We start from the raw sequence: 27,432 nt of genomic DNA, 5'->3' as shown, positions 1-27,432 counted from the left end.
TTGTAGTTCTCCATTTATCATCCAGCTTAATAAAAGGAAAAATATCTCTCTGTGTGTGTCTGTGTGTCCGTCTGGTTGTCACGTCCCTGTTATATGCCATTCGGTGTGGGATTTGTAAAAGCAGTGCTTTATGTTTTTATGGCCTCATTCGTTACAAAACACATTCCAATGGTAGGTGCAGTGCAGACGTTAGCTCGGACTCTGCTGAGCTCTTCATAGCTTACTTAGATTTTAAGCTGTCTTAGGCGGGTGGCACAGCTAGACTAATCAGAAATACACCGTGGGTGCATCATGGCAGGCTAATTAGTGCTGCAGCCGCACTTCTCCAGAGCTCTGGGTATAAGTGAGTTTTTCTCCTGGTAGTTTTGTCCTCTCTACATCCTAAAGGTTAATTAGCAACTTTTAAGTTGGCCCTGTATGAGTGTTGGCATTGTGTGTGCCCTGTGATGGCAGTGACGCTAGGGAGGCTTTGGACCCTGCAGTGAAAAACTGGGCAAGGTGGGCTCAGTTATGGATGCACGGCGTTCTTTACAATATTATTTAAAACCTCAGCTACATGCATCGTATCCAGTGCTCTATACAATATTTGGATCAAAGACCCATTTTTCCTTGATTTTACCCCTCTGCTCAGAAGTTCAAAATTTTAAATCAAACAGTTCATACATTGTGATTAAAGTGCACAATGCGGACTTTCATTTAAGGATATTTGCATGCATTTCAGTCACACCATGTTGAAATGACAACACGTCTTCTACACGGTCCCACCTTTTTAGGGCTCCATAATGTTTGTGACAATTGGCATCACAGGTGTTTCTGATGCCTCAGTTGTGTTTCATGGCTTCATAAGACACCTTGGCCTGCTTTTTTGGGTCTGTAGTTGCCATTGTTCAAAGTGAGGACAAGGGCTGTGCTAATTAAAGTCAAAGAGGCCATTATGTGGCTAAAAAAACAAGAATAGAACCATTTGAGACATCAGAAAAACCTTAGGATTATCTAAATCAACTGTCTGTAGTGTCATCAAGGAGAAAGAACACGATGGTGAGCTCAGTAATCACAAAGGCACTGGTAGGCCAAGGAAGACCTCCACTCTGATAAAAAAATAAAAAGCCTGCCCAACAGATCATAAACGTGTCAGAGACGACTATCAGCAGTAGACTTCATGAACAGAAGCCCACAGGCCACAGTGCAAGATGCAATCCACTAATGAGCCACAAGAACAGGATGGACTGATTAGTTTGTGAAGAAGTTCTTAGAAGAGCCTGCAGAATTCTGGAAGAACGTCATGTGAACAGACATGTGGGGATGAGACAGTGGAGAGGAGGCAAGTGGAGAAGTTATTTTCATGATGCAGTAAGAATCATCTCCAACTTAACATTAGCAAAACCAAGGAACTGGTTATTGACTTTCGCCACACCAAACAGCTTCTATGTCAGGTCACTATTCAAGGAATAGATGTAGAAGTGGTCCACTCCTACAGGTACCTGGGGGTCCACATCAGCGGCAGGTTGCTTGTAACACAGAACTAGAGAGTGTTTCATGAAGTACAAAGTTTTTAAAAATGCAATAAATCAGCCAAAATCAAAGCAAAATTCAAAATTTTTATTTATTTCATTCAACATATTCTTTGATTTAATAATGAAAAATGATATCAAGTATATGTCCACCTCCACTTTCTCTGCAGGCAGTCATCTGATCGTTAAATTAACGATGTAAAATTAACGTCGATTTCGCTGATTACCCGTTGAAGTTCCCTCTTCAGTTCGGCAATCATTTGAGGTTTGTTCACGTAAACTTGTGACTTCACATATCCCCATAAAAAGAAGTCACAAGGTGAATTTTTCACAAAGCAAGGTGATTGTCTCTCGGGAAGTATGGCAGGTAGCCTCGTCCTTCTGAAACCATATTTCATCAATTCTATCATCCTCCATTTCTTCTGGAGAAGGCCACAAAAAGTTAGTGATCATGTCCCGATAATGGTTGCCATTTACAGTAACTGAATTTCCGTTACCATTTTTAAAAAAGAAGGGGCCAATCATGCCTCCTGCCTAAAAACCACACCAAACCGCGGCTCGTAGGGGATGCATTTTGTGCTCTTGGATCACTCTACGGTTTTTGTCACCCAAACTGCGGCAATTTTGTTTGTTGACATACCCCGAGAGATGGAAATGTGCCTTGTCACTGAAAATTATTCTTTTTGAAAAATTGTCGTCCTCTTGTTCCAAAATCCAATCAGCGAATCGTCGCCGTTTTGCATAATCCTCTTGTGTCAACTGAATCTTGTAGGGGTGCATAAGAAGATCTTTTTTCAGTATTCAATACACCGAAGGTGGTGACATACCCAGCTGTTGTGACTGACGGCAAAGCGACGTCATAGGGCTCACATTCACACTGTCTTGCACTACCGCAATGTTTTGTTGCGTTCGAACATTACGGATTCAGCCAGGTGATTTTCTGGTTGCAACTGACCCAGATTCTTTGAATTTCTGTACCGACCTCGAAACTGTTGTTGTGGTAGGGGCATTGTCACGTCCAAAGATCGCACGAAGTATACAGACAGTCTGTACGTAGCACTCCCCGTTTTTGTAAGGAGTTTTCACAATAAGAATGCGTTGCTCGATACTGAACCGCTTCACGGCTACTAAATGGAAAAACAACAAATGGTCTTCTAATTGGAGTGATAATAGATAACGAAAATGATAGGAACAGTGCTGACAACCTTCAAGCAAAAAAAAAAATCCCACACAATTCAAAAACTGTATACTTTATGAGACCCTTTTATATGAAAAATGTCAGAACAGGTGTTTTTTTTTTTTTCTTAAGAGACTGCATTCCTTTAATGTGATTTGTGACATCCATCACATCTTCTACAACTCTGCAATTGGAAATTCAATTTTCTACAGAATATGCCATGGGGTGCTGGGCTGGTAATATCACTTCAAGAAAGGTGCACAGGATCAACAAAATAATTGAAAGGGCAAGCTCAGCTATAGGATACGCTCTGGATTGCCCTGGAGGTCGCCACGAAGGAAAGAAGGAAAACAAAACCGAGTGCCATAATGAACAATGCTGCACATCCTCTCCAACAGCTTCTGTCTCTTCCAAGACAAGTCATTGCCAGGACGATCCTAGCAAGGATTAAAACAGCCACTGACACTAAGCTAAGAGAGGAACAGATGGGGTTCTGAGCTGGGTGATCTTGTCTGGATTACATAAGTAACCTTTCACACCATCATAGAACAGTTGCTGGAGTGGCAGTCATCACTTTACATCAGCTTCCTCGATTTCAAGATGACATTCAATATGGTGGATAAGATAGTGGTCATAAGTAGAGACTTAGGCATTATGGCACCCTTCAGAAGATCATCAATGTGATACCTCTACAAACACGAGTGGTTGAGTAATCCATAACACTGATCTGTCAGAACCATTCAGTGTAAACACTGGAGCCAAGCAAGGCTGACTCCTATTATCAACCATTATCATCATGATTTATTTGGTAATGAGGACAACAATGGATCAGCCTAGGGGACAGATAGTGGACCTTGACCCAGTTAAACACAAGAACCTGGACTTTTCTGATGACATCTAAATATCGCTGCATGTCCATCAGCAGAAGGCAAAGACAAACTCACTCCACAGTGTTACTGGGGCCACAGAACTGAAGATCAGCTTCATAAAGAGCAAGAGCCTGCAAGAAAACTCTACCAACCACCAATTGGCAGACCCCTGAAGATGTGGATTGCTTTTACATACTTGGGCAGACAAATAAGTGAGCACCCAGATCACTAAAGCACACCACTTTTGTTGCTCCGAGACCACTATGGAGAAATAAGAACCTCAGTCTTCATAACAAGTTGAAGGTGTTTAAATAAGACAAATGTGAAATTTGTGTTCTTGTGTTGGGCAGAGACCTGGAGACATACAAAGCATCTTGACCACAAGCTGCAATTGTTCATTAACACCTGCCTACGACACATCCAACACATCAGGTGGCCACAGCTGATTTTCAACTAGGACCTCTGGCAGCAGTCCATCGTTGATACCATCTGAACAAGGAAATGGAAGTGGAATAGGCAGACCTCGTGCAGAGAGCAGACAAGGATTCCATACCATACCTTGGAACTATGCGGGGGAAAAAAGAAAAACGGTCAATGCTGACATGAAGAATAGTACAGTCAGAACTCAAAGCCAACAGTATATCCTGGGGAGAGATAAAGCAAGACAGCCCAAGATAGGGAGAAATGGAATGAAGAGGAATAACTTTCTTATAAGAGTACCACTATTTACTGAAATTCATGAAGAAAACAAACCATAATGAAACACCTTTTCTTATACATAGCCCAAACATTTTCCCCAGACAAAAGCCTTTTTTTAAAAGCAGAGCAAAGAGATATTTCTTTGTAAGACAATAAAATGCTAACAAGCAAAGTCATTGGGCTTCACTTGTTGGTCCTCCGAGGCTCTCTGTTGCTCATGTTCCCAACAAACATCATGTACAAAAATGACTGGAGAGTATCACTGATTGGAACTGTGCACTTCAATTAGCTTTTCCTGGACTATGAGTGTTTAAACACATTAAGTATCTGCAAGTATTCATACAGTTGTTTGTATTTTTCAATTATTATGATTTAACGGAAAGTCAGACTGACCACATCATCACATGCACTTGTGGAAAAAAACGAGTAATTTCAAAGGGCTTACCAATTACTTCTCACAACTGTACATTTCTCTCATAGGCTCTCTTCAGTTTAAACATTTATATATATATATATATATATATATATATATATATATATATATATATATATATAAACACACACACACACATACATACATACATACAGTGGTGTGAAAAACTATTTGCCCCCTTCCTGATTTCTTATTCTTTTGCATGTTTGTCACACAAAATGTTTCTGATCATCAAACACATTTAACCATTAGTCAAATATAACACAAGTAAACACAAAATGCAGTTTTTAAATGATGGTTTTATTATTTAGGGAGAAAAAATCCAAACCTATATGGCCCTGTGTGAAAAAGTAATTGCCCCCTGAACCTAATAACTGGTTGGGCCACCATTAGCAGCAATAACTGCAATCAAGCGCTTGCGATAACTTGCAATGAGTCTTTTACAGCGCTCTGGAGGAATTTTGGCCCACTCATCTTTGCAGAATTGTTGTAATTCAGCTTTTTTTTTTTGAGGGTTTTCTAGCATGAACCGCCTTTTTAAGGACATGCCATAGCATCTCAATTGGATTCAGGTCAGGACTTTGACTAGGCCACTCCAAAGTCTTCATTTTGTTTTTCTTCAGCCATTCAGAGGTGGATTTGCTGGTGTGTTTTGGGTCATTGTCCTGTTGCAGCACCCAAGATCGCTTCAGCTTGAGTTGACGAACAGATGGCCGGACATTCTCCTTCAGGATTTTTGGTAGACAGTAGAATTCATGGTTCCATCTATCACAGCAAGCCTTCCAGGTCCTGAAGCAGCAAAACAACCCCAGACCATCACACTACCACCACCATATTTTACTGTTGGTATGATGTTCTTTTTCTGAAATGCTGTTCCTTTTACGCCAAATGTAACGGGACATTTGCCTTCCAAAAAGTTCAACTTTTGTCTCATCAGTCCACAAGGTATTTTCCCCAAAAGTCTTGGCAATCATTGAGATGTTTCTTAGCAAAATTGAGATAAGCCCTGATGTTCTTTTTGCTTAACAGCGGTTTGTGTCCTAGAAATCTGCCATGCAGGCCGTTTTTGCCCAGTCTCTTTCTTATGGTGGAGTCGTGAACACTGACCTTAATTGAGGCAAGTGAGGCCTGCAGTTCTTTAGACATTGTCCTGGAGTCTTTTGTGACCTCTTGGATGAGTCGTCTCTGCGCTCTTGGGGTAATTTTGGTCGGCCGGCCACTCCTGGGAAGGTTCACCACTGTTCCATGTTTTTGCAATTTGTGGATAATGGCTCTCACTGTGGTTCGCTGGAGTCCCAAAGCTTTAGAAATGGCTCTATAACCTTTACCAGACTGATAGATCTCAATTACTTCTGTTCTCATTTGTTCCTGAATTTCTTTGGATCTTGGCATGATGTCTAGCTTTTGAGGTGCTTTTGGTCTACTTCTCTGTGTCAGGCAGCTCCTATTTAAGTGTTTTCTTGATTGAAACAGGTGTGGCAGTAATCAGGCCTGGGGGTGGCTACGGAAATTGAACTCAGGTGTGACACACCACAGTTAGGTTATTTTTTAACAAGGGGGAATTACTTTTTCACACAGGGCCATGTAGGTTTGGATTTTTTTTCTCCCTAAATAATAAAAACCATCATTTAAAAACTGCATTTTGTGTTTACTTGTGTTATATTTGACTAATGGTTAAATGTGTTTGATGATCAGAAACATTTTGTGTGACAAAATGCAAAAGAATAAGAAATCAGGAAGGGGCAAATAGTTTTTCACACCACTGTGTGTATATATATATATATATATATATATATATATATATATATATATATATATATATATATACATACACATATATACTGCTCAAAAAAATTAAAGCAACACTTTGAAAACACATCAGATCTCAATGGGAAAAAGAAATCCTCCTGGATATCTATACTGATATAGACTGGGTAATGTGTTAGGAACGAAAGGATGCCACATCGTTTGATGGAAATGAAAATGATCAACCTACAGAGCCCTGAATTTAAAGACGCCCCAAAAATCAGAGTGGAAAAATTATGTGGCAGGCTAGTCCATTTTGCCAAAATTTAATTGCAGCAACTCAAAATTGTACGCAGCACTTTGTATGGCCCCTGTGTTCTTGTATACATGCCTGACATCAGTGCATGCTTCTAATGAGATGACAGATGGTGTTGTGGGGGATCTCCTCCCAGATCTGGACCAGGGCGTCACTGAGCTCCTGGACAGTCTGAGGTGCAACCTGGTGGCATTGGATGGACCAAAACATAATGTCCCAGAGGTGTTCTATTGGATTTAGGTCAGGAAAGTGTGGTGGCCAGTCAATGGTATCAATTCCTTCATCCTCCAGGAACTGCCTGCATACTCTCACCATATGAGGCCAGGAATTGTCGTGCACCAGGAGCCACTGTACCAGCATAGGGTCTGACAATGGGTCCAAGGATTTCATCCTGATACCTAATGGCAGCCAAGGTGCTTTGTCAAGCCTGTAGCAGTCTGTGTGACCCTCCATGGATATGCCTCCCCAGACAATCATTAACCCACCACCAAACTGCTCATGCTGAATGATGTTACAGGCAGCATAATGTTCTCCATGGCTTCTCCAGACCCTTTCACTTCTGTCACGTGCTCAGGGTGAACCTGCTCTCATTTGTAAAAAGCACAGGGCACCAGTGGTGCATCTGCCAATTCTGGTATTCTATTGCGAATGCCAATCGAGCTGCATGCTGCTGGGCAGTGAGCTCAGGGCCCATTAGAGGACATGGGGCCCTTGGGTTACCCTCATGAAGTCTTTCTGGTTGTTTGGTCAGAGACATTCACACCAGTGGCCTGCTGGAGGTCATTTTGTAGGGCTCTGGCAGTGCTCATCCTGTTCCTCCTTGCCCAAAGGAGCAGATGCCGGTCCTGCTGATGGGTTATGGACCTTCTATGGCCCTCTCCAGCTCTCCTAGAATCTCCTCCATGCCCTTGAGACTGTGCAGGGAGACACAGCAAACCTTCTGGCAATGACACATATTGATGTGCCATCCTGGAGAAGTTGGACTACCTGTGCAACCTCTGTAGGGTCCAGGTATCGCCTCATGCTACCAGTAGTGACACTGACTGTAGCCAAATGCAAAACTAGTGAAGAAACAGTCAGAAAAGATGAGGAGGGAAAAATGTCAGTGGCCTCCACCTGTTAAACCATTCCTGTTTTGGGGTTATCTCATTGTTGCCCTCTAGTGCATCTGTTAGTTTCATTAACACCACAGCAGCTGAAACTGATTAACAACCCCCTCTGCTACTTAACTGACCAGATTAATATCCCATAAGTTTCACTGACTTTATGCTATACTCTGATTAAAAAGTGTTCCTTTAATTCTTTTGAGCAGTGTGTATATATATATATATATATATATATATATATATATATATATATATATATATATATATATATATATATATTTTTTTTTCAACAGTGCTATATTTGGTAAAATGGCTTACCTGCTGTATGCTACTTTGAAATGTAACTGAAGTATGCGAGAATTCACACATGCTTGTTGACAACTGAGGGCAAACTAACGAAAAACAGTAAACACAGTGAAAACTTCCGGGTGTATAGATTTCTCAGGGACAAATGACAACTGTCAGATGTGCCGAGAAGTCCTTGGTAATGTCTGTTAATGCAAGTCAGACATGACCTTCAAGTGAAAGATCCCCACATTTCAAACTGTTCTGCATTTGTTATAAACACTGTAAAACAAACAATTTCTCAGGAAGCCAAACATTCAGCCACCTTTCTTTCCATCTGAGGAATAAGGATTAAAATTAAGGAATAAAAAAGTTTTACTAACCATGAATCTAACTAGTATGCAAAGGCACAAATGGAAATGCATGTAAGACCCACACTAGTGTGTTTTCATTTAAAAACCACAGACCTGTGTCTCAAGTCTTCTCATTTCCTCCACAACACCCTGACATTTACAACTGACAAAATGTAGTACTTTGAAAATAGCAGTGAGGAGTTTCAGAGTAGGCAGGTGAAAACAAAGACTTCTGAAAACAGACTCCATCACAAACTGGTTGGTTCATGCTTATTATGTAGTTCTTCCCATATTGGATTCTGCTCATTACAACATCTCATTCTCTGATAGTTTACCCTTCACTAAAGGAAAAACGTTCCAACACAGCTCAGAGCTGCTATCCATGGAGCTTGTTGTGTTGCTTACCTGAATGCATCTAACTTATGTTTTGTGCAGTTTTTGGAAGCTGCCAGTTTTACATGTGCTCAAACTGCTTGAGCACATTGAATCCAACTGACTTGTCATGACATGGATGCTCTGGCTATATATGTAAAATTTGTTTTGAGATACCAAAATACTGGCCTGTGAGATGGCTTGCAGTATAAGAAAAGACTGAAATTTATAATATGACAGAAATTCTTCAAATCTGACTGTAAAGCATGGCAAAAATTGCACAGTGAATGCTTGGTTTAAGATGTCTATGCTGCACATGCCCGGTGTATGCAGACCATTACGTTATATACATTTTTGGTTGTTTGGATGAAAATATTTTCAATGTGAAAATGCAAGCAAGGGAATTGATTATTTTCACCATTTTTTAATAACAGTAGTATGAGTGTAGCCTAACACTGAAGCCAGGAAACGCTTCTTTAATCAGAGTGGTACAAATCTGGAACAAACTACCAAGACATGTAGTTGAAGCAGAAACTTGGACAACTTTTAAAAAGTATCTGGATGAGATTTTGGGACAACTTAGCTATTAGCAAAACAAACAAGCTTTATGTATTGAGAGTCTCTTCTACTCTGTCAAACTTCACATGCTATAACAAACACACATTCAATAATTATTCAACAGGCAATGCTATACACTTCAACACTGGACTCAAAAACTAATTCCAAAAAAATTTAGTACACTACACAAATAATAAAAGATCCAGGCCAAGCAGCCGAAAAAGACAACTTTTACATTTCCCCTCCTCTGTCAACATTCTGGAAAGCCAACAGTCTCAGAACAGTTATATATATTGCAAGTCAGGAAATCTCATGGAAGAGGTAAACAGGAACAATCCATGCACCAGATGTCTACTGGCAAATGCTTGAGTGCTATATACTGCAGGCTGGCACAAATAAATGCCCATTTTGAACATCATAAGATGAAGATTAAAAAAAAAAAAATCTGCATTGAATGTTTTAGGCCACAAAATATAACACACACTGCCTGCAACTCAAAAAAAAAAAAAAAAAATCATAAAATGGGGCCCACTGAAGATTTTACTGTGAAGTTTGGTAACAAAATCAAAATTTTACATCTATCCATTTTCTGACAGCACTTATTCCAATCCATGGTTACAAGGAGCTCGAGACTTTCTTTGCAAATTGAGGCTTTATGGCAGTTACATTAATAACATTCTAGAATTAACAAATTTTAAATATAATGAAGTTTTTGTGCTTAATGGGAAGCGAATACATCTTGTACATACTATCTTATATGGAGGTCCTTCCATGAAAACCCTAAATATAAAGAGGACTGTTTCATTTATGTTAGGTAGATTGCCCAGAGGGGACTCTTGGTAATGACACGTATTGGTCTGGAACCCCTACAGATTTTTTTTTTTTCTCCAGCTTTGAGTTTTTTTTTTTTGTTTGTTTTTTCTGTCCACCCTGGCGATCGGACCTTACTTATTCTATGTTAATTAATGTTGACTTATGTTTATTTTTTATTGTGTCTTCTATTTTTCTATTCTTTATTTTGTAAAGCACTTTGAGCTACATTTTTCTGTATGAAAATGTGCTATATAAATAAATGTTGATTGATTGATTGATTGACAGTTTGTTTTGCTACAGAATGACAAATGTACCACTTTTTTTTTTTTTTTTTAAGGTAGAAAATGACAGAAGCCTTTGGGGCCGTGCAGGAAAAACCTGCATTGATCTGTGTTTGATTTGGCAAGAAATTTAAGATTTTTTTCAGTCAAAAGTATGTTTAATACTCAAGAGAAAAAAATAACTCTTAAAAAGTAAAGTTATTACAGAAGATTTAAGCTTAGTACAGTGCAAGGAAGAATTTTAGAGTAAATAAAAAAAAAAAAAAAAAAACAAATAGAAGACACTCAGTCATTTATTCCAAAATGCATTCATAGTAAAACATCAAAACATAATCATGCACACAGCAGACAATACTCCCAAAATAACAGCACCAGACCCTTCTCCTAGAAGGCACAAAAACAAGAGGATACTCCTCTAGTGACAGATTAGGGCAACAGACTTAAATACAATATGTACATTTGGAAATATCTAACAATGCTTTTCTAGGAGTCAACTTTCAAGTCAAGGACTTGGGGTCATGGGATGCAGAGACTGTGCTCCTTTAAAGGACGCATTTTATAGTATAATTTACTTAAAATACATAAACAAAACTTATGTTTACACCCGACAGCTGTTTCAACATAACTGAATCAGTGCCATAACATACATAAACTGTGACAGAACATAAATGAAAATTTAACAATTTGGAAAGCTTAATTTGCATCAAAAATATTGCATCACAGTGGAAGCAAAAAGAAAAAAAAGTTTTGAGTAAAAGTTGTTCACTCAAACATAAAAGGTGCACCTGAATAGATTTTATTGATAATTACATACTACTTTTAGAATTACAGGCATCTACTGACTAACTGTTAAAAATATGTATTTATGATGTTGTAGTTCTTGGTGAGGTGAGCTACTTTTGTGCATGTGGGAGTACAGACTAGTATCAAGCATATTTTGCAAGATCATGACATTAAGTGTAAATGTACTTGCAAAAGAAAAAAGGTAACATTACTTAAGAAAAACTCTTAGAAACTCCAATTTAATAAGCTCTTTTATAAAACTTCCAAAATCTTTAGGATCTGCTAGTAGAAAATATGAACGTTTATATGCTTTTTGCTTCAATTTAAGTTGACAAGACTTGCTTTTCTGTATGCTATAGGAAATAAGCTGAAATTACAAAAGAATAAAAAATGTCTACAAAATGCTTTGACATACTTGCCTCTTTACAGGGGAAAAAAAAAAACACTGTCAAAATACTATTTTTTTCACATCACAAAATATTAATATTGTTTAAGTTCAAAAAGCATCTCAGTCTTTAATTAAAAATGAAGGGCACCAACATTACACTGTAACCAATAATAATGGGAATTAAAAAAAAAAAAAAATTCCAATGCTGTCACATTAGTTGTCTAATGATAATGACTTAAGAATTTAAACTTCCAGCATTACCAAAATATAAACATAGTTACAGAAGATGGTAAATAACATACCATTTTTTCCAAGAATGGTAACTAACATAGGTGTAACTACTAATGAATGGATTAAAGTATAAAAATGTTTGTTTAAGATATCAAAAGCATTATACTAAAGGAAGACATAAATCATGTGTGTGCCCCTCACTGCATGAAATTTTATCCATCTTTCAAACATCTTTACATTACATAATGGCATCCGAGTGAATAATTAAAATTATAACTTATCGGGGTAACAGGAAAAACAGTTAGAATATTTTAAAAACCAAGAGGGACAGAATTTTGATTTTAGGACTATATAACAGTTTGATGGGGAATGGAAGCCTCACTGACTGCAACCAGAGGTTATGGTACATGTTTCTGGAATGAGTAAATAACCCTCGCATAACTTGTGCAGGTTAAATTTATGTTGCACTTTCTTGTAAAGAAAATTAGCAACAAAACCCCTTTTACACAGGGAAATTCTTAAGTGTCTGTAATAGTTTAATTATTAAACATCTGAAATTATCAGCACAGCCATACTCTCATTCTAGAATGTCTTGCTGCAAAAGCAGTTTCTAAAGTATCTTTCTTCTTTGACACCAGATAGCTTCTTACTGGATGACAAGCTCTTGCAGGTATGATCTTGTGAGGTTGCGAAGTTCTTCCAATGCATAATCCTCAGGCATCGGTAAGCGGCCGATATGTGGTGCAAGGTAGTGAAGGGGTATGTGCAGAGAGTCTGGAGCACCCTCACCTCCTCGCTGAAGACTCAAAACAATACGCAAAATATTCGCCACTCGCTTTGCCATCTCTGTCAAAAAAAATAAAAATTATTATCAGTAACGCAAAAAAAATGAGTACAAAATAATCAGTGCTTTTAAATGTGAAGGGTCACAAGTATAAATTAAAAATTAAACATGTCGGCAACTTGTTTTCCAAAACAAGCGATTTCAAATTGTAGTAATTGCACTCTCCTAAACAGAAGCTGGCTAGTAATGAACAAAAAGTTTCACTATCATATTTCCAAACTGTAATTTTTGTCATCTAAGGAGGCGTTAAAAAATACTGACATATTAGGGGTAACAAAATGTTAAGCATTTTTTTTTTCATTTCAAATGAACTACATATAAATTATAATTGTAACATTATTATTAAAATGACACTGTTTTAGTTTGTTTACTCTCAAAGTTGTATTTACTAATCTTTAATTCAAATGTTGAGCAATAAAATATGTAAATTTGGCCAAGGGTCTCCAAACTTTTGCATGGAACAGTTGCAGCCATAGGGTATTTTTTCTTAAGTCATGTTTTATTTGCTTGTGCATTAGGCTGCAACAATGACAAAATTGGTGGGTGAAACAAATATTGAATAAGTAGATAGTGAATTGATTACAGGTGGATCTATGTTAGCAATAACTTCTGCAATCAGCTTCCAGTTAAATGCAATTAATAAGGAACACTTTAGGACACTGCTGTACTGCATAGCTTTAAATGCAGAAAGTTATAGTGTGGGTAATGTGTTCATATAAAAAAAAAAAATCACATAGATTTCTTCTATAGCATCCAGTACAGTAATTGGTCAGCTTAAATTGAAATAAAAGGCTTGTTTCCAAATCATGCACATTTTTAGCTGATGCAATCTTTCTGAGATCTGGACAACATGCTCAGTATTAACACAGGCTGGCACAGAAGCTAAGTTTAAGTTCTTTCGATATATTTTTTACTGTTATATACCATTACCAGTGAATACCAATTTCTTAGCAGCTGCCACAAGTTATTCAGTGACAAGTATAATGCAGACAAAGGTGACTTTTTAGATGTGAACAAAAGGTATCACGCTGATCTTCTAGAAGGAAATGGGTCAGAGTAGCATATTTAGTGCACCTGTATAACAGTTTTGCATTCATATTAACCACTGTCCATTTTTTCATTTAATTATAGAAGGAGCCTAAAAATACAGCAGTCAGCACACAGAATAAAAGGGACATCTCATTACAAAAACAGTGTACTAGAGTAATCTGTAATCATATATATATTGATCTGAACACATTTTATCTACTTAATTATAAATAAGGATTTGCAAGCATTTTAATCAGACTGAGCTGTAGCTTGCAATGATGATCAAAGTATTTAACTATGTCATAAATAAGGATTGATCAAACAGTCTTAGTCAATTACATAACAACACTTTTAAAGTTGTTAAAAACTTTGACAGCACTTGGGAAATAAAAGTCTAATAAATTATCATCTGATCTTCATCCTAAAACAGTTATGACTGAACTAACAGCACCCAAAACATTGCAAACTGACATAACTATATGGCCCACACTGACAATTGAAGAGCTCACCAGTTTCTGACTCTGAAAGTCTACATACATTTCTCCAACCTTGAACCTGAATATTTAAACAATATGCTCAATAAAAATCAACATTTTGAAAATTATGTCCTATCTGTTTAAACCACCAGTCTTTACAAGTTAAGAGACCAGACCAGATTACAATTTAGGAACAATTCATTCAGGAACTCAGAAAATTCAAGTGGTTGGAAACCTTTTATTTAAAAACAATTTGACATGTGCTGTACATTTATTGTTAAGCACTTTCTGCAGATTGTTTATGTGCGGATGAATTTTAAAACCATGTAGAAAACGCACAATGCACTGTTGCAACCGGCAATGCAAACATCCATTTCAAACAGCTGCAAAATATACACAACAAACCTGATTGTGCAAGTCTATCTTTTGCTGTAAAGCACTGAATAAGCTGTATCCTTCCACAAAGGGATGTCACTTCAGTATGAAGTTGTTCAAGCTCATAACCTTGACTGTCCAGCTACAAAAACAAAATTAGAAATGTAAAGAATGAGATTGAAGTTTTAAAAACACTCTACTACAAAATTCAAAGAAACAAAATATTAAATTATAAAAACAAAGCCAAAATTACCCCAACTACTCAATTTTAACATGTACAGAGCATCTGGTATAGGAATCTCTGCAGCAGTTCTAACATTTTTTGTGTACCATCTGTTTGAACTTCTTATGCATGTACCAATAACATGTATTGCAAATTATACACTAAAAGAATAAAAGTACCTGCTCCATTCTTTGTAGTGTCTGTAATACTCTTATATAATCAAGAAAAACTTTTCCTGAGGAATCCCAGTCTTGGATGAGGACACTTCTTTCAGGGGGTGCAAGACCTTCCAAGAAACTCAAAAGGTAGTCATGGCTTTCATTGATGATTGCATCTATTTAAAAAGATTTAAAAAAAAACAGTAAAAGAAATAAAAGCACAAGACAAAATACAAAAGGCTTCAAAATTACCATAGCAACACAAATATCACAACTTTAGGAGAGCTTCTACAAACTTATTCCTTGTTTTTTCAGGTTGGGGAAGTAGATTTAATAATAAAAAAGGCAGTCAAGTTTGCCTTTTAAGTAACTAATACTAATGTATTGATGCTGTACAACCAAGTGCACCATTAAATTGTATTAGTCACTCAAAGTAATGGATTACTATTCTAATCAGGGCTGAATTTTTATCTTAAATGTGACATCGCCAGGACAGAGTCAGACGATTCATTGCCCTCAAAACAAAACCCCCCCCCGGCTAATACAGCGGCGCACTTTAAAAAGCTGCTGAAAACACATTACTTTAACATGACTTTCTCATAACTTCATCTTATTTTAATCCTGATGCTCTGTATATTCAATTATCATTATTCTTCATGGTATTCATATTCAAAATCCATACTAACCCCTACTTTCTCTTCTATTCTTTTTACGGTTTTCTGGGGTGGCGACCTGTGCCACCACCACCTGATCAAAGCACCGTAATGTCCCTACATTGATGGATTAAATGCCAGAAGTCCACATGATCATCATCATCAAGTTCTTCCATGAAAACCCTGAATACCATGAGGACTGATTGAGGTCATTTATGTTCAGTAGAATGCCTAGAGGGGGTTGGGCAGTCTCTTATTTGTATGAAAATGTGCTATATAAATAAATGTTGTTGTTGTAACATGCCACAATTACAAAATAACTTTTTCCAACAAAGGAGCTAGTGCCCCCTGCTGGATACACTGGTTGATGTACAGTGTAATTCCACGCATTAAACTTAAAATTCAAGCCAAAAAGTTCCACTTTAGGGTGAAGAATGTATCCTCTTAAATTATTTGAGAATGGGTGACCAGTCTATTTCGTGCATAGACGGAGGCCATGAACTAACTGGGCAATCTGGTAAGGTAACACACTGCACTTGAGGAAAACTAGCCTTATAATTACGAGAGTAAAATTTTCTTTTTTAAAATCTCACAATTTAAATTTTCCTTTCAGACATTTGTTGAAAGGTTTTCAGTAAAACAGCTTAGAACAGCTGTGACGAGAAGAGGCCAAATCAGCCCAGTTTTCTACTTAGATTTATCATGATATACACTACTACAGAGAATGTCCTTTGCCTGCACTTTAATAGGGCATATGGAACATGTTTTCAGGTAGGCTTCTTGATTTTGTTGTCACTTATTTAAAAACTTTACTTTTAAAGAAAAAGAATCCAGTTTTTATACTGCTTCAAAACAGTAAAACTAGAGATATTACTTGTAGATATTTCATAACATTTTCTGGTAAAACCTTTACTGAATTTTGCAACTTATTCTACTGTAACACATGTACAACATAACAATTCTGTAAGAAAAATGCATTCTCTTTATATAGAGGAGTAGAACGTGACTACTGAGTGAAGAAAGGAGAAGTTATAGCTTGATAAATCAAAGTAGCAGGAAATGGACAAAAATGAGGCAGAGTTTATAAAGGGTTAGGAAACAATATGCAAAAGTCAATAACGTAATGCTCAGCACTTTGATTTTCTACAACTTATTCTGAATATTAAATAAAAATATGCAAAATCTCAAGTCCTCCCCACAAGCATAACTGTGTGTGCCTGGAGGAGTTCTTAGAAGAGGACAAGTTTAACAAGTAGGATTAGCTCTGCTGTTTGGAAATGGTTTAGCTTTACTAGGTACGACAGTTCAAGCAGTCAAATACCGTACCTAAACATAAAATACATCACAACATATGAAGAGGCCATCCAGGCAGGTGGGAGGGCATGCTGCAGGTGTCACATCTTCCCCTGAAATATGGGCCCCTTTAAGCACAGTTCCATAAAATGTTCACTGTTTTGCTGAATACTGTATGAGCAGACAAGGAGAAGTTCGAAGGAGGAGCACAAGTCCTCATCCATCTATTTTACATGGTCTCAGTGCTTATACTTAAATGCTACAAATGAATAAAACCAGCAGCCTTCAGTTTTTTTTCTTTTTTTGTAAATTAGTTGATGACTTTGTATGTGGAAAACTACATTACTGGCTATTTTAATTTTGAGTTTGCATTTAAATTTGGGAATTTAGCAGGTGAATTGAACTTTCTAATTACAACAGTGCATATTCACCATATAGCACATTTATTTTGCATTAGCATTTATAAATACATTGTCCTGATGATTTTTAAATCTGTTAAGATGGAGGAGGTCAAATATATTTATATTACTTCGTGAGCAGAGGTTAGTAATTGGATAAAAAAATGAATAAAATAAAAATATCTGTGTGGTTTTTATAATGTCAAAAGGCATTATTCAGTGTTCAATGGGACTAAAATTGAGTTTTGCTGAATACTGCAGTTGAAACAGCTCCACTTTCACCTAAATATCACGACCCTCCATATAATTTCAACTGTCCTCTTACAGATTCTTCCCTCGGAATGAATAGTTGTGTGTGTAAAGTGTGGATCTATGCCATAGAGACGGCAACTAATTGTACAGACTTACTGACAAAATAAATCACGTATATGCAAATATATAATTTCCCTTTATATATATATATATATATATATATATATATATATATATATATATATATATATGAGAGAGAGAGAGAGAGAGAGAGAGAGAGAGAGAGAGAGAGAGAGAGAGAGAGAGGACGCGTAATATTTTATGACTAATCAACAGAGACAGATGCAAGCAAGGTGTTAAACCAATAACATGCAATAGAAACCCAAGAAAAGCAGGATACTGTCTGAGGCACATCTTTTCGTATAACAGTTACACTTTGAAAGAAAAAAAAACTGCTTCCTTTGCTAATACAGTATTCATATTATTACAAAAAAATCTGGAATAAGAAACATGTATATACATGTCTATATAGTGCTGATCACCAATCTTTCAAGTGTTTTGAGAGCACATCGAATACTGCATTTTGGAGTGAAACAATCACAAAAGCAAAAATATTGTTCAACTCTGCACTATTCCTAAATTTAATACATTACATATGCTAGATTCTACAGCATGGCACTGAGAAGTTACCTGAAGCCAAATGCTGGATGACTAGCTTGTGACACTGGTTCCAGTGACGTGCCTTAAATAAGTGAAGTGCTTGTTTATGTTTGTTGCCTTCTTGACAAGCACGAATAGCTTTGGCCTCATGGATCCACTGCACTGGAATGAGTAACTTTTCAGTAAGAAAACGTTCCTTCTTGGAGGATTCATCTGCTTCCATCAGAGAACAATGTAGTCTGAGCATCTCTTTAACAGCCCTTTCTCGCGCACTTGAAGGATTATTTAAGAAGAAGAAAAAAAAAAGTCAAAATTCCTTTTCACTATTGTCATTTTTTCATATAAAACTACTAAGTATTGTAGACATGTTAAAAATACAATATTCAAAATAAAATGTACAAAGAACGGTTAATACAGCATCCACAAAGATCATCATATTCAAAATTAAATTTAATACTGCTTTTCCATGGCCCAGATTTTGTCTTGAACTTAAGGCAACCTGTTTCAATTTTTCCCTTTAATCAAAGATTAACTAATACAACTAGCATTCATAGGTATCTTGCAATTTAAAAAGCAACAAGTTGGGTAATATCAAAGTGAGATTTATAAACAATCCCTGCTCTCAAGTAAATCTAGGACATGCTGTTTGGATGGGGATAGAGAATTTTTGTCAACTCTCCTGCAGAGAGATTCGTTCAAGATATATTCATAATAAAACAGGACACATCTACACTTTAGAACTACAATTCAGGAAAGAAGGATAGCCGTATTTGAGTTTTGGTAATGCCACACTATACCAATGCCAAGATACAGATTGAAAGAAAAAAAAAAAAAAAAGAACAAACCATCAGATCATGTTACTGTTTTTACTTGCACCAATTTAAATCAAAGAAACCAATCTACAATCTCAAATGACTAAGCAATTTGCACTTAATATTTATATAGTAATGTTCCAAATGGAAAAAGGTTGCAACTGAAAAATTAAAGTCGACATAAAAATCATTAACACTACAAACAAATTGTGTTGAAGGGTGGTATGGTTTTAAACCTTGCTCTGTACGTTTGTGTTCCTTCTACATTAAAAAATGCATACCCATCACACCCCCATTAAGTTAGCTCAATGATTACAAATATTTTTAAAAATAAAAAAACTAAGGCTCTTTGCATGTTTAGTCTGACATTTTCAGAAACAAATGTGTCTTCTGTGCATATATACTCACTGTGCATCACTAATGTGAAGTAAAACAAAAACTGCCTTTTCCCAAAGTCCTCTGCTCTCCAGTTGAGCTGCGTAACTTGCATGCAACAACCCCTGCTGTTGGCTGGATAAATGTGAATATTTTAAGGCTTGAAGCACATTCCAAAGGTGCCAGCTTAATCGGTAATCCAACCTATCGGGAGTGACAGTGCAGGGATCAAGCAACTCCTGTAGGTCATAATGCCTAAAATTAAACAAACCAACATATGAAATCAGAATGTTGGAAATCAATTTGTTACTCTTTAAAACTGGTTAAAGAGATTTACATAACAGTATTATATATAATCCATAATGTAATAAATTAAAAATGCAACACCATGAAGATATATTACAAGTCACTAAACTACTATATTTGAAAAGTCCATTCAAATTTACAAGCCAAAAAACTACTCATACTTGCTTACCTGTCACTATAGAGTTTCAGCAAATGAAAACAAATATCATAAAGTGGCTTTTTTGATTTTCCTGTATCCTCAGGTTCCTGATGCTCAATTCCAATATCCTCCAGATAAGGAGGAAGAGGTGCACAGGCATATTTCTGAGTGTCTCCCTAAAAGAGATAAAATATTTCTAATTTGTGAATGCTAAAAACAGGTGCATCAATTAATTCATTTTAAAAATAAGAATACTTTTAACTTTGTTAGGACAAAAAAAAATTGGGGAGGGGAGCTTTTTCCATAAATGTCCTCTTAACCAATGTAGCCAGTGTAACATCAGGCAATAAATGTACCTATTACACCTTTGACAGCGCCTGTTAATTTGCTAGTAAAGGTTTGCTATAGTAAAAAGTTTTGAAAAAAAAATGTGATCTCTTGGAGAAAGTGAGCTAAGGAAATTATTGTAAAAAAGCAAAACACCATGAAGAGGTTGCTGTCAAATTTTATAGCTAGGCTTTGTCCTGCCAGCTATAGCTATTCTGAAACTAATACAACCCCAAAGTCAGAGTTAATCCTTATTCCTCTATCAACATCTGAGAGAATAAAATTAGTCAACATTTAGAATCAAGTGATATTGATAGTAATATTTGGAAAAACCAAAGCCACCTAATGCAGGGATGACAATTGTCTATAAATCTATGGTCCTGAAAGGGGTTTTTTTGGGGGTTTGTTAAGACCACTGACAACATGACTCCTAACAGAATGACAATTACAAGAAAGGTTGCATCTTTTTGGTTTTGCGTCTAGACTCTGTTAAAAAGTCACTGCTGTCTGAGAATAAACACCTATCACAGAAAGCAGCTTTCAGCAGAGTTTGTGAAGTTTGATGCAGAATGCTTAAGCACAGTTGTGTGGAGTGATGAAAAAATGTTTGATGCTTCAGAGAGATGTTTTAAAAGATTATGTGAGAAACAGAATGTTGAGAGCTTCTCAACCACAATTAGGCATGGAGGAAAATGTATCTGTTCAGTTACTGGTACTGTGAGGTACTTCACTATGAAAACCTGATTAATGCTATCGAGTACAGGGGAATATTTCAGTAAGAATTACTTCCTACATCTTGAGAAGATGTTTTCAGAGGAGGAAGTTAATTTTTCAACAAGATAATATTCTGGCACACAAAACGTTGCCGGAGAACAAGTCTATCAGTTCCATGTTTGACTCTTGTCGAAATTGAGTCTTAATCCCTATAGAGAATATTTGGCCTTACACTAAACACAAAACTAGCCAAGAGACATTTATTCAGAGGTAATTAATTGTTTGAAGTCATCAAAACTTCTGCAGCAGAATAGCTTTATCCTGTATGTTTATAATAAAAAAAACCAAAAAAAAAACAAAAAAAACACTATCTAGAAGTTTGCCCAATGGGTTAAATTTATTAAAATTTTTATTTCATTTCAGTTATTTTATATTTTGTAGTTTTTTGAAAATTGCACTATACAATAAAACAGGTTGACTGGTGATAAAGAAGTTTTATTATCTGTATGTTCCAGGATATTTGCCTTATTTTCAACTATAATTCTTGCTTACTAGGTAAAATGAGCAACTTCTATCCAAGAAGCAGAAAATGTTCACATCAATTTCTGTAATTAACGTACTAGTTAGTATTCAGTTTTAATTATTTTAAAACAATTATAACTGGTAGAGGTTATCGTGAGATAAAGGGATAGGAAAATGCCAATATTCTGTATCATCAATCTCAGATTTTTTTTTTTTTTGAATAAGTTAAAAGGCAACAAGATTAAAACAGAGACAAATAGAAATTTGTACTTTGGCAAACCTCTTCGTTATCATAGGAAGGTAGTTAGAACAGAGAGGATTTGAGTAGCTACAAATGCACCTAAAAAATATAATTTTAAGGTCATGGACATTTTCCATAAACCAATTACCAAATAAAAAGCTCTTTTCTCATCTCTTTATCACATATTAACCTCCAAATTAATTAAACAATACTATACCAAATAAAACCGTATTTACCAGAAAAGCTTCTTCATACTTGCAGAGGGCATCAGCTATAGAAGCAGTAGGTGATAACATATACCAGAGATGTATGGCAACACATCGCTTCCAATCCAGTCCAGAGCACACATTAATAAAGCCATCTGAAGACTGCCATACCTTAAAATAAAAGCAAAACACAATTATGCATAGCCATTATTTGACATTTTTTATTCTGACTTTACATTTTACACAGAGAGTGGGTGTAACCAACTGAAAACATCCTTTTCTACATTTTTTACCTCTGTAAAGAATCGCCATAATGGTCTGTGAACATAACTAAACAGGCTATATAAGTTAAACATATGTACTTTGGAAAGTAAAAAAACAAACTTTCTGCATAAAAAGTAAAACAGAAATAATTGTAGAGTGTCTTTAAGACCTTTAAAACTGATATTACAATTATCAAATCAGCACCTTTATTTATAGCCATACGTTATGTAAATTCAGATTAAAGCCATAATTGTTTATAATGTTCCTCAAGGGACACATACACCGGTATATTTTGGAATGGATTAACAAAGCTATCCCTTCACTGGAATGAAAAAGTTCTAAGGGGCAATGTTACTTTGCCAAACCACTTAAATAAATCTTAATGTTACGGGGAACGTTTTGTGTAAACAGGGCTCCTTATGACATGCTGACCTTTGGAAATTGTGGCATGCTGCCAGTCACTACTGACTAATCCCGTGAAACCTGAGAATGGTCAGAACCACATTTATTGCTAGTTTGTGTACTTATATGCAACTTTACAACAGAGGAATCCAGGTACTTTTGATTTAACATGCAATTTCATAGATGACACTTACAACTGTAATATTTCAAAATAGTAAACAATGTTTTTATTAATATCTATACACACCGGTTTTCCAGAAAGCAACGTGTATACTCTTAGTCTCTCCTCCTGTATATGAGAATCAATCTGAAGATTACACCAATCCACTAGCTGCATAGAAAGCAATTCTCTGATGCCCTGACTCCCTGCTGCTTGTGACAGCAGTAAAGAAAGTCGATGATCAACTGAAGAGAAAAAAAAAATTGCAATAAATCTTATTTATTTTTACACCTATACATGACAATAGTTCTACCATTAGAATTTGCCTAAACTCAAAATCATCCCTGACAAACAATCTATCCATTAAAGATCCATTTTAAACCAGGTTACCTTACTTTTTAGCCAACCCAGGAGCACTAATCTCAAGGCAAACACCAACCTGTTACAAAACCTTGGACCTTTACAGTGAACAATCACACACACAGAATCTATTTAGGGATAACAGATAATTTTATCAAAACACATTTTCGGGATATGGGGTAAAACAAGCTAGCTGAAATATTTGCATTTGGTTATAAAGAACAAAAGGAAAATTTGCAAACCCGGATTGTAACATTAGGATTCAAATCCAGGACATATGGATAAAGACACAGTAGTACTTATCAGTAAGGTACCCCACCAAAATATTTTTTATAAAAGCTAAGATAAAACTGAAAAATGTCCTCAGATATCATTTCTGTTTAAATAAACAGCCTCAAATACAAATTCCGAAGCATTGGAGAATATTAAATCATCATCTTCTCTTGCCTACTGCAGTTAGGGGTCGCCACAGCAGATCATCTTCCATATCTTTCTGTCCTCTGCATCTTATTTTACAGCATTAACCTGAATGTCCTCTCTCACCACATCCATAAACCTTCTCTTAGGCCTTCCTCTTTTTCTCTTCCCTGCAGCTCTATCCTTAGCATCCTTCTCCCAATATACTCAGCATCTCTCCTCTGCACATGTCCAAACCAATGCAATTTCGCCTCTCTGACTTTGTCTCCCAATCATCCAAATTGAGCCGACCCTCTAATGTACTCATTTCTAATCCTATCCATCCTTGTCACACCCAATGCATATATTAGCATCTTTAACTCTGCTACCTCAAGCTCTGTCTCATGCTTTCTGGTCAGTGTCACTGTCTCCAACCCATATAACATAGCTGGTCTCACTACCATCCTGTAGACCTTCCCTTTCACTCTTGCTGATATCCGTCTGTCACAAATCACTCCTGACACTCTTCTCCACCTCTCTTCCACAATCCCCATTACTCTGTACTGTTGATCCCAAGTATTTAAACTCATCCACCTTCGCCAAATGTACTCCCTGCATCCACACCATTCCACTGCCCTCCCTCTCATTTACACACAAGTATTTGGTCTTGTTCCTATTGACCTTTATTCCGGTCCTCTCCAGAGTATATCTCCACCTCTCCAGGGTCTCCTGAACCTGCTCACTACTATTGCTACAGATCACAATGTCATCAGCAAACATCATAGTCCACAGGGACTCCTGTCTAATCGCGTCTGTCAACCAGTCCATCACCATTGCAAATAAGAAAGGGCTCAGAGCTGATCCCTAATGTAATTCCACCTCCACGTTGAATGCATCCATCGCTCCTACCGCAGACCTCACCACTGTCACACTTCCTTTGTACATATCCTGTACAACTCTTACGTACTTCTCTGCCACTTCCGACTTCCTCATACAATACCACAGCTCCTATCAAAGCACCCTGTCCTATGCTTTCTCCAGGTCCACAAAGACGCAATGCAACTTCTTCTGGCCTTCTCTATATACTTCATCAACGTCCTCAGAGAAAACATTGCATCTGTGGTGCTCTTTCATGGCATGAAACCATACTGCTGCTCACTAATCATCACCTCACTTCTTAACCTAGCTTCCACTATTCTTTCCCATAACTTCCTGCTGTGGCTTATCAATTTTATTCCCCTGTAGTTACTGTAGTCCTGCACATCCCCCTTATTCTTAAATATCGGCAGCAGTACACTACTTCTCCACTCCACAGGCATCCTCCCACTTTCCAAGATTCCAGTAAACAATCTGGTGAAAAACTCCATTGCCATCTCTCCTAAACACTTCCATGCTTCCATAGGTATGTCATCTGGACCAACAGCCTTTCCATTTTTCATCCTCTTCATAGCTATCCTTACTTCCTCCTTGCTAATCCGTTGCACTTCCTGATTCACTATCTCCAGATCATCCAACTTCTTCCCTCTCTTGTTTTCTTCATTCATCAGCCTCTCAAAGTACTCTTTCCATTCGCTCAACACACTCTCCTCACTTGCGAGTACGTTTCCATCTTTATCCCCCTAACCTGCTGCACATCTTTCCCAGCTCGGTCCCTCTGTCTAGCCAATCGGTACAGGTCCTTTTCTCCCTCCTTAGTGTCCAACCTCATACAACTCATCATACGCCTTTTCTTTAGCCTTCACCATGTCGCTCTTCACCAAGCAGAAAGTAGACAAGAGTACATGGAGATAAGGAGCATCTCTCTGACTGTCCCAATTCTTCTTTGCCATCCTCTTCCTCTGTATACTTTCTTGTATTTCCTCATTCCTCTATCCGGTTTCCTTTTCCTCCTTCCTCTTTCCAGATGTCACACAAAGCACCCTTCTTGCGGTCACCCTTACTACATCTGCTGTAGTTTCCCAGCTGTCTGGTAACTCTTCACTGCCACCCAATGCCTGTCTCACTGCCTCCCTAAACTCAACCTTGCAGTCCTCCTTTTTCAATTTCCACCATTTGATCCTCGGCTCTGCCCTCACTCTCTTCCTCTTCTTGATCTCCAACGTCATCCTACAGACCACCATCCTATGCTGCTTAGCTACACTTTTCCCTGCCACCACTTTGCAGTCTTCAATCTCCTTCAGATCAACTCTTCTGCATAGGATGTAATCTTCCTCCACTCTTGTACGTAACCTTATGTTCCTCCCCTCTTCTTAAAATATGTATTCACCACAGCCATGTCCATCCTTTTGGCAAAATCCACTATCCTCTGACCTTCTTCATTCCTCTCCTTAACACCATACCTACCCATCATTGTTGTCCATATATTGATTTGGCAAACTTTTACACCAGATGTCTAAGAATATAACATATGGGACAAAAAAAAAAAAAAAAAGGAAGTTGCAGGCAAAAACATTTCAGGCAAAATTGTTCTTCAAATTTTCAAGGTATTATGAAATTCACTGAAATCTCCAACTTACCTATTATATTTATGTACTTATTTTCTTACTTTTTGCAATGTGTTAAAAGATAAATGTGTTATTACTTTACCATTGACAGACAAAGTTTGGTATTTTGGAATTTGAAGTTATGCTTCACTTAAGATCACTTTGCTCTGATGAATTAGTGCATAGCATAACTGTGGAAAAAATAACCGATTTGAAACATACCAAACTAACTATTAGAATAATAATCGTTTCATGTCTTAGTAGCAGGCCACATTTGTAGTAAATGTAAAGTAGGCAACAAGTCTTTTCTATTTGTAACAACACTTTTTGCAAACTAGCCTACATTAAAAATTGTGCAAAGCTATTGAAGACGTATAAACCACCACTTCTTCAGCCTATAAATTCAAAGTCTTATAAGATCTTCACATTTTATTGCTTACCACATTGTTGTGCCAGTTTACAAGCCTCACTAATGTGATTTCCAGTCAAGTAGCTGTAGATTGCATCCAAATGATTCTCCTTTTTAGAAAGTGCTACTTCTTCCTCAATTTTGTGCTTCACACTTTGTGATAACCAATTGGAGAAAGCTCTCCTGCGTTCCAAATGTTCAGCATATTTACTTTGAACCTCAATATCAGGAGCACAAAGACGCCCCCAGAGAGCTTCACACAAGGTCCAGACAAGCTTCCAGCATCTCACCGTCCCTGTAGAACACATAATCTAAGAGTAAATAAACATCTCTAATTACTACAATTTCTGCAGTATTTTGTATTTTTCTGGATTTTTTCAATATGTAGAAAAATTAGTTCAAGCATCCAATGTCTATAAAAGTGACAAAGTTTTACAGTTTTCCCTCAACTATCAAAAAAAAAAAAAGAAACAGTTATGCCACTTGCCATTTTTTAAATAAAGGTATACTTTCCAAAACTCTTGCCTACTAGTTACCAGGTTAAGGTCACATCATTCTTCTTGATAATCATACAGACACAGTAACAGAGTATTTTAAACTTTTTTAGATCTGTGGATTCCATTTTGGTTTCTTTGGTATTTATTTTCGCTAATTGAGATTTTTATGTTTTCATTTGCTGTTGCATGAAAATTAAATGGTATAATATTGGTTCAAGGAGAAAAAAAACCTTTTGGGTTTATTTTTTAAACAGTTTCACTGAAGTTGGAAGTAAAAAAAAAAATCCAAAGCAATTGGGAAACAATGACAACATTTTCCAACTTAGTTAATTTAAATTTTACATAAAGAATTAAATTAACTAATGTATATTTATGAAACATTTACAGTATGGTTAAAAGCATACTTCTAAGACTAAACAAATGTAAACATTTTCAACTTTACCAAAAATCTAATCTAAAGATTAATTTAATTTTAATTAATTTAAATTAAAACTATGTAAACATAAGCCTGCTTAGAGACACATTTATATATACATA

At 36.7% G+C, this 27,432-nt stretch overlaps 1 protein-coding gene across 3 annotated transcripts in view; it reads right to left on the bottom strand.

The window, feature by feature from the left end:
• Positions 1-10,615: 10,615 nt before the first annotated feature.
• nup98 (nucleoporin 98 and 96 precursor) overlaps positions 10,616-27,432 on the bottom strand; it is a 126,799-nt gene continuing 109,982 nt past the window's right edge. For all 3 annotated transcript variants that reach the window (XM_039745711.1, XM_039745710.1, XM_039745712.1), the window contains exons 25-33: positions 26,430-26,693; positions 22,838-22,995; positions 21,955-22,095; positions 19,945-20,090; positions 19,503-19,724; positions 18,313-18,554; positions 15,048-15,202; positions 14,676-14,787; positions 10,616-12,767 (exon numbers count right to left, since the gene is read on the bottom strand). In XM_039745711.1, the coding sequence (XP_039601645.1) occupies positions 12,568-12,767; positions 14,676-14,787; positions 15,048-15,202; positions 18,313-18,554; positions 19,503-19,724; positions 19,945-20,090; positions 21,955-22,095; positions 22,838-22,995; positions 26,430-26,693 (1,640 nt within the window). In that variant the 3' untranslated portion in view covers positions 10,616-12,567. The remainder of the gene's footprint in view (positions 12,768-14,675; positions 14,788-15,047; positions 15,203-18,312; positions 18,555-19,502; positions 19,725-19,944; positions 20,091-21,954; positions 22,096-22,837; positions 22,996-26,429; positions 26,694-27,432) is intronic.

The sequence above is a fragment of the Polypterus senegalus genome, chromosome 2 (genome assembly GCF_016835505.1).
Source record: "Polypterus senegalus isolate Bchr_013 chromosome 2, ASM1683550v1, whole genome shotgun sequence".
Lineage (NCBI taxonomy): Eukaryota > Metazoa > Chordata > Cladistia > Polypteriformes > Polypteridae > Polypterus > Polypterus senegalus.
The sequence above is the reverse complement of the archived record's forward strand: the minus strand, read 5'-3'. Positions and strand labels throughout refer to the sequence as shown.